Consider the following 9,322-nt stretch of genomic DNA (forward strand, 5'->3'; position numbering starts at 1 on the left):
GTCCTCTAAATGTAAATGTACTAAATCACACTAATTTCTTCAAAATATCTCAAACTAGAAATTTCTTATTCTATTTCTGTTTATATCTTTTCTTTATATCTTTATAAAAAAAAAACGACTCGTCTTCTTAACTTTCAAAACACGGATAATCCTAGACACATGGATTTGAAGGCTCAAATTTCGACCGTAAGCTGTGAACAAGCTGAAGAAATTCCTGTGATACCAAAATTCCATTTTTGGGTCAATTTGTTTGGTCTTGGAAATCGACGCAACCTGGTTTATTTGACTCGGTGCTTCTCTAGCTCTCCTCCAATGTGCATAGAAGTGAATTCTGAGAACTTTTTTTGCGGAAAAGTGCATAATATTTTGTATTTGATGTTGAATATAGGTTTTAATTTCACTATCATCAATATTTTGTATTTGTTGTTGAATATAGGTTTTAATTTCACTATCATCAATATTTTGTATTTGTTGTTGAATATAGGTTTTAATTTCACTATCAGCAATATTTTGTATTTGTTGTTAAATATTTGTTAGTTCTTTTTATGATTGAATTAAGTTTCTAGACTTGTTAATTCCCGTTGTAATATATCTTATACCTGGTAAAATCTAATTTTTGTTTTGCAATCTTATCATCATATTTAGATATCAATGAACTTAAATTTTGTATCTGAGTTTTGTCCACTACATTGACTAATTGTTGTTGAATTAAACGTTTAAATCTTGTTATCTCTTGTTGTAGTTTAGTATCATCAATATGATTTTGATTTTTAACTTTAGTTTCATCGATTGGTTTTCGATTTGGTTTTCACATCAGTTTTTTTATCTTTCAAATGCTCTTTATCTACTTCAAATGCATTTGTTTCATCCAGTAAATATTTCTTGTGAACAGCATCCTTATCATTTTCCGGAGACTTTAAATTAGTTATTTTGAAATTGTTCATATCTATGTCACCTTGAAGTGCGTCTTCAATTTGATCCACAAAATAAGGTTTTGCTTTATTTATCCATGCTGTAGTGTTAGGTTTTGTAGTTTTCTAAAGGTAAAGAACCTAAACCAAACTTTCTCCAAACTGTTTTCCTAAGCTTAACTGATATAAAACCCAAAGTGAATGTTGTCCACAAAACTTTTATCCAGGTATTTGAATTTGAGATTAGTTCGTTTTGGTAAAATCTACCTATGATTTGTTCTTTGTCTTGATCGAGTTATTCATATGTTGGAGGTGATGCACTATTTACTTTATCTAAGAGAAATATTTCGTTTGTTCAATAACCAACATTCTCAAATTTCTTTTTATATTTGAAAATACGAACGCGGTCTCCAACTTTAAACTTTTCCTTAACGTGTATATCTTTTATTTCATTTTCAAAATTATTAAAGGTAGAAGAAAAATTTTGACTAGCTTCAATGGGAGAAACACCGATGGAAGAATGAATTTTATTATTATATTCCGATACTACAGTGGGTAAAATTTTTAACTATTTTTGAGACATTTGTTCTGTGAATGTTTTAAACAGGTTGATTTAAGTGTCCTGTTAAATCTTTCTATTACTACAGCTTTTCCCTCGTTATGAGTACTGTAAATTTCAAACCCAGGTCATGTTACGTTTCTGTTATAAAACTTTGTTCTTGCATCAACCCATAATTTCTGTGGTTTTCTAGTAGATTGTTTCATGATTCATGTTTCACTGATAATCCGGTTTTGTTTTTCAATCCAGGATCCGCCAACCTTTCTTCCTTCTGTGCGTTTTTGGACCAGCAAACCACCCCTAAGTCTCCATCCAAGTCGAGACGTGTATCCAGACCCCACCCCCCTCGAACCAGATCACAGTCCGTTCCCAATACTATAATTCTAACAACTACCAAACCAGTACCAATCACACCGTCAACAACCATTATATCCGTTACCAATCCCTATTATCACCAAACCAAGGACAAATCATTATGGAAGCTACCTGCTCTAATCTACCTTAATTATTGGATCATATAACCTGAATTGAATTACCAAATCCAGTTCGGACACTGAAACACATTCTTACCCCGGTGCCCAAATCTATCACATACAGTCAATCCTGGAATCATACGACCATGATCCAAAACCTACTACCGTTATTCTTCATGTAGGCCTCAACAACCGTGATCAGCTACCAAAGACCTCCTTTAACCAAGCCCAGAAATTAATCGCTACAGCCAACAAAACCTTACCAAACTCAAAATAACAGAACCTCAGCACCCTCAACAACATGATGATGGAGTCCAGTATCAACAGTGCAACAATCTTACCACCCTACGAAGAAGAATTCGAACCAGTTGATAATCTTCATTGATCTTATTTGTTTTGGATACACCAGCTTCAAGCATCGAGTAAGTTTTTAAACTAATTACTGGGGATAAAAATACTGAGAGGCCACCGCTAGGCCAAACTGTAGTTAACTTGAGCCGCAAAATTCTCACACCCCTTCAGCATTCAATCTTTATTCCCACACCAAAGATAGCTAACTTGAATTATCTCCAACCATCCATTGAACGATTTCAACGAAATCTTAGCTGCACATATTTTTTTCGAAACCACCCCCACGTGTTGCTAGAACAATGTTTATTCCTAAATCCACGTGGACACCCCCTCAGGCCGACATCCATCCTGAAATATTGAAAGCATTTACGAGTATGAATAGCCAAACAGTGAACCTTTCCATAACACACGAAAAGCCTAATCTCACACAAGTGGAACGTGAAGCGTTAAACTCACTTAAGAAAGACGATAGCATTGTTATTAAAAAGAGTGACAAAGGTTCATGTTGTGTCATTCTGAATAGGAAGGATTACTTTTCAGAAGCAGAAAATCAACATAATAATTATAAACATGCCATTTTACCGAAACCAATTTTCAAAGAAACTGCTAACATGATTAATAATATTCTTGCCGATTTAGTCAAAACTAGTTATCTCAAACAGAAACAATATGACTATCTGTCTGCCAAACCTGATTGTCGCGAGAGACATTTGTACACTTTGACTAAAATTCTTAATAATCCAACCAAGGAGTGGTTTATCTCGAATAAAATCCCTAAAGGCCGCCCGATTATATCTGACTGTGGTAGTGAGTCATATGCAGTGTCAGAATACATTGATCATTTCTTACTACCTCTAGCATGCCAACATCGCGCCTACCTTAAAGACACAACCGATTTTGTCAATAAAATAAAAAATCTTCGAGTTCCCTCTAATGCTATTTTAATTTCTATCGACGTTTCTCCTATGTATATCAATATCGATAACACTACAGGTTAAACGGCAGTTCGTAAAGCTTTTATTAGAAACCCAGATCAAACAGACCCGACGATGCAAGTCTTCAGCTTTTAGAGATTTGTCTTACTCGAAACGATTTCACATTTAATGGTAAAACATATTTACAAACTTCAGCTATGGGCAAATGATTCGCCCCCTCATGGCAGGTGTTGCCCCTCTGGAGATTAAAGTGTATTTTAAAGAAACTCATCAACTCTTGCACAAGAGCTCCTTTCACCCAAAACATATCTTTTACAAGTTTTACGATTACATCGAATTTGTACAAGATCTTCTGATTTCAACCAAGCCTGTACGATTGTTTTCTAAAAACTGAAAGAGCGTGGGTACTCTAAACGATTTTTACGAAACATAAAAAATTCCACCTTAGCACAGATAGCACTGAGCAGCTAAAAACAGGCTTTATGCCGAAGTACCTCCAGGTTTAAGAAGTGCTCCATGTTAGTCCAGTAGATGCAAAACATGTCCCTTTATATCAGAAACTCATTATTTTGTAAGCAACTCTACGAATAAAAGGTACCCGATCCAGGAACATCTAACATGTGAACATTCGAATGTAATATATTTAATTTCATGCAAAAATGCCCAAAACAATATGTAGGAGAAACTAAGAATAATTTACAAACTCGTTTTAATGCTGATAGGTTAAAGATCAAATTAAAGATAGACAAGCGTGTTCTAATCATTTCAACTTCGACGACCACTCAATAGACGATCTCATCCTAATCCCAATTGAGCGCATAGAAATTGACTTGCCCGAAGATGAAACTACCAAATTCCGTCAATCTAGGGAATCCCATTGGATCGAGACATTGAATGCAGCAAGACCTATAGGACTAAATATTCACCATAATGTAGGTAGGGCACCCTTTGTTGTCCCTTTCAATACAACCAGCAATCGAGCAAGCAAGATAGTTCATGCCCACTATAAAAGCCTTCAAGAGAAATTCTCCCATGTCTATCAGCAGAAAATGATAGTTGCATATTCAAAAAATAAGAATTTAAATGATAATATTGTTCATAGTAAATTAAAAACAATCAGTACATAACAGATACTATACTTCTCGCCCATTGGCCGAGCTATGTTTTCTAATTTCAGATCAGAATCAGAACAGAAGAAAACCCAATATCAAGACCCTTAATCCTAATTTCTAAATAAAGTGTCTGCTCCACCCTAGGCCTGTACATTTGGGAGAATCAAACCCTCCCTTCCCCGAAAACCAAATACGTGCCGAGGGCAAAATCAAAGTATCAACAAACCAAATAAGTATAATATATATACTAAGCCTTCTAGGAGAGGCTTAATGGCATGAAGCTTGTTAGTGTCTGCAGCATCCCATCTTTGCTGCCATCGATGTTGAATAAAAGACCTTATCACCGATTAAAAATCGGTGAAAGGCAAAGAAAAGGGGGAAACAGGAAGTGACTAAGCAGCCTTAGCCGCCGCATCTGCCATGTCATTCCCCCGTATATCCATGTGACTGGGGAGCCAACAAAGGACAATGTCCTTTTTCGGCCCAGAGAGCTTGTATATATCCCCGATTATTGGGTGTTCAAGCTGGATGTTATAAATAGCTTGTAATGAGGACAAAGAATCAGAAAATATACATTTTTTTAATGATGAAGAGGACTGAAAGAACTCAAGTGCCTGTAAAATGGCAATGAGTTCTGCTGTGAAAATGGAGGCTGCTGATGGTAATGCTACAGATAGAACTTCGGATGGTGTAACTGTAAACAAAGCAAGTAAGTATAGAATGTAGATCAGAGTATCACCAAACCAAATAAGTATAAGAGGTAGATCATCGATCACCGGACCAAGTAAGTATAGGAAGCAGATCAGAGTATCACCAAACCAAGTGACTATAGGATGTATCTTCAGATTTTATAAGTATTGAAGGTAGATCATAGTGTTTGAAAGTAGATCATAGTATCGTCAATTCAAGTTAGTATTGAAGGTAGATCATAGTATCATCAAATCAAGTTAGCATTGAAGGTAGATCATAGTATCATCAAACCAGAGCTCTTATCAAAGCGTTTAGATTTACTAATGAAATCTTAGACTCCATTGAAGATAGTCATATTTTCATTTACAGGTAGACTTGTATCACCTTTTAGCATAATCCGGTTAATAAGATAACATTGGTTCAGATCATAAACTGATCGCTGATCATGATAAAGAGGGCAGTGAAGGGGGAAGTGTTCTGAGTCTTCGATTGTATGACCACATTGGCAACTGGGGTTTGTGGTCAGGTGTCGTAAGAACTTGTGGTAGCTAAATCGCTCATACTGTTTCGAATCCTACAGTGGTGTATTTGAAAAATTGACCAAGATGACATAAAAATATTGGAGATATGTTTTGTTTAAAAGTTGTTGAGTTTTGTGAGGAGTGTTTTATATGTTCTTGCAGCGGATTCCGTTGACGAATGGTTGATGTCAGAAAAGATTCGTAATAGAGGTTGGACTGGGCTGGGAGTCCATGAAGTTTTTGATTATTGCGTAGATTGTACTGAATTGAGTGGCCGGTTTCAGGTGTTATGAGGATGTTAAGATATGGTGGTTCTTGGTTGTTTTTCATCTTGAAGACGAGGTTCAGTTGATGTTGAGAGCGACGTTCTTCGAATTTTTCTCATATTGAAGAAATTTTATTAGTTTGAATTCAATTATGTATATTTATGCTGAGTAATTCCACAATTTTTTTTAATATCAACATTAATAACCCAAATGCAATAAATGATTAAATCACACAGCTCTAATCAAGGGCAAAAAAAACAAATTGACGCGATTATGATAAAGTCTGTAGTGGTTTAATATGTGAAACCAATCATCCGATTGTTACTAATTTCAAGCTTTACTCAGGTCTCATACCAACTTCTTCAAAAAACGAAAAAAAATGTAGTCTCTATCAGGCCTACGAGTCAAATTAGACGCACTGAATAAATTCAAAGGCCATAACTCCAAAACCATTCGTCCAATTATTATCATTTTTGAACTTGAGATCTCATCAATACCTACATGCATACCAAGTTTCATTGAAATCAGATAAAAACTGCACCCTTTATCATGACTACAAGCAAAATTTGAAGCGTTTTTAATTAGTCAAGGGCAATAACTTTGAAACCAATCATCTGATTAATATGACCAAATTCAAACGTGATCGAGATATTATCAATATATACATGCATACTAAGTTTCATCAAGATCAAGTAAATCTCTTAGCCTTTATCATGCATACAAGGCAAATTTTTTTTTACTAAGTCAAGGGAAATAACTCTGAAATCCGATTATTACCAATTTCATCAAGATCGGATAAAAATTGCAGCCTTTATCGTGCATACAAGCAAAATTTAACGTGTTTTTACTAAGACAAGGGCAATAACTCTGCAACCGTTCATCCGATTATTACTAATTTCGAACTTTTTATTTTTTTTTATTCAGAGATGATTTAAATTTGGTGTTTATTTGGGTGATGATATTATACTATTAAAAAAACATAATTGATTTCTGGGTAAGTATTATTTGTAATTAGTTAAGTGCAAGTTTAATTTTGATTTTATCCAGGAGAGGGTTAAAGTCGATTTCACTTTGTATGACTTCGATCTTGTCAGAAATCTTAAGTTTTAACAAAGATTGTCCCATCTTTTCTGTTAAAAGACATATGGTTCTTTATGCTAATGTTGAGTGTTCATTTGTTTTGGAGTATTTAAGGTGCTTGTTTTTATTTCTCTGTAAGGCGTTTTTTTTAGAGATCGAATCCTCTCAATTAAAAATGATTTTAAAGGGACAGGTTAGCCATCTGGTTGACCTACGGGAAACGGGAATTTCGCAGCTAAGCAAAACAGTAATAGTGTTCACATCTCACTGTCGAAATTCTTGTGTGTCCAGAGTTATCCGTGTTTGAAAGTTGAGAGTCGTCTTTTTTAAAGACTATGCCATATATATAAAGACATTATATAGAAATAAAAATTGAAAATTCCCAGTTTGAAATCTTTTTGAAGGAATAAGGGAATTTTTGTACATTTCTAGTACTTCTGAAGGCTATTTACATATATTCAAAACCAAATCCACCACCCAAAATGTCCCTTTAAATAACACAAATTATTTGTTACACACATAACCTGCCAACAACCGCAAATTTTGCCACACAAAATCATCGGGCGGATGAATGTTGTTATTTTCGAACGCTGTACTCATGTCCCAGATATTTAAAAACCATACTTTATCATGAAATTCGGCCAGTTCTCTTTTCAATATATCCATGTAAAGCTTGCCGTGATATATACTGAAATGTGTTGAACAACTAGTTACATAAAATACGTGCGGTGATTTGATTGCTATATGTATGTTCTTATTTCTCTTTAAGGCGTTTCGGATTGGTGTTTTTAGAGATCGAATCCTCTCAATAAAAGATGAATAATGCATTCTCATAAAATGAGCGTAGTAATGAATGATGAAAACCATACGTCCAGTACTCGGTGCCTCGTTCAACAGAACCGATGCCGGTTTTGAGTTCGTTTTTCCATCTGGTGCTACCAAACCCTCCACAAAGGGAAATTCTTGAACTGCCCATGTGAGACTAAAATTATATCGAGGAACCTGACAATGGGTTGACTTATACCACTTCCGATTCTGTTTACATTTAAAGACATTGTGTATATAAGTGTAGTATTGACGAACGGTCGAATCCCCAAACGCTATCATAGTTGTGTTCTTAAAACAATTAAAAAAGTTCTTCTTGTTCACAGGATTGTGGCATTTTGTATGTTCCCACACTGTTCCGTTGAAATATCCAGTGGGTTGTATCATGTTCCAGGTCTCACGACGGGATAGCTTGGTACAGTTAATCGTGTTTGGCCGGGGCTGGGATGTATGGCCTGAAAATAAAGATTGATACTTGATAGATTACCTCTACTGATACATAATAAAAATAATGATGTCAAAAAGATGTCAACGTCAGATAACAGTGAAATCTTAACAACACTTAACATGGCCACCATAACGTCATATGACGTCGCCTCCATGACGTTAATTTACGTCACCACCATGACGTTATTTGACGTTGCCATCTTGACGTCACGATATTGGCGTTAGCTGATGACGCCGCTATCGTGACGCTAGTTGACGTCTAACTCTTGATGTTAGTTGACGTCTCCATCATTGACGTTAGTTGACGTCGTCATTTTGAAGTGTATCTTCGCCATATTGGCGTAAGTAAGTTAACGTCGTCATCGTGGTGTTAGTTTACGTAGCCATATTGACATAAGTTGACATCGTTCCCTTTACGTTAGTTGGCGTCGCCAGCTTGACATTAATCGACGATGTGGACGTCAAAGTGTCGATTAATGTCATTAATATAGGCGGAGGAAAGAAGAATATTGGAATAATCCTTGGTGTTTTTGACATACATAAAAAGATGTTTTTTCATCAAGCAAACCGAGACCCATGAGAAAAAGTCTGGGCTGTACTCAACAACCGAATAGAGCATGGGGTCATTTCTATAATTACCTGATTCTATTTTTAACTTGATTTGGGATGAAATCATGATTTTTCTATCATGTCTAAAAAATAAAGTAAAATATCTTTAATTCCTTGTACTAAAGTATTCACAGTATCATGGAATTTTTCAGACATTGCATATTTGACAGGGTAGAATTCCACAAAAATTCTAGGTAAGAATGTGTTGTAAATTTAGAATTTCGCATTGAGAAATACCATACTTACGATAAACTTTATCGAACGGGAAGGAAATTGTGCTGATGTTTCTCAGCAATGCATCCCCCCTCCCACCCTTTGAAAATAATTCTGACAACCAACCAATTCAATTACTTCAAGTAAACACCATACACCATTGTCACACTGGATTTATTATTTCCCCTACGGACAACCATGCCTGGCTACGGGCCTGATGTTAATAGCCATAAAGACTATAAAAATACATTTGATATGTTTCCGTAATAGGGAAAACAGTGATTATCAACAACAACAATAAATAAACAAAAATAACCTCAAAAGAGTGAT

The 9,322-nt window shown here is 35.3% G+C and overlaps 1 protein-coding gene across 1 annotated transcript; it reads right to left on the minus strand.

Moving 5' to 3' along the window:
- Positions 1-7,402: 7,402 nt before the first annotated feature.
- LOTGIDRAFT_173493 (hypothetical protein) lies at positions 7,403-9,192 on the minus strand (the record flags this gene model as incomplete). The annotated part of the gene is made up of 3 exons (XM_009051235.1): positions 7,403-8,178; positions 8,810-8,862; positions 9,131-9,192. The coding sequence occupies 3 exons, from the start codon at positions 9,190-9,192 to the stop codon at positions 7,403-7,405; spliced, it is 891 nt and encodes a 296-aa protein (XP_009049483.1).
- Positions 9,193-9,322: the final 130 nt, after the last annotated feature.

This window comes from Lottia gigantea (genome assembly GCF_000327385.1).
Source record: "Lottia gigantea unplaced genomic scaffold LOTGIsca_161, whole genome shotgun sequence".
Classification (NCBI taxonomy): domain Eukaryota; kingdom Metazoa; phylum Mollusca; class Gastropoda; family Lottiidae; genus Lottia; species Lottia gigantea.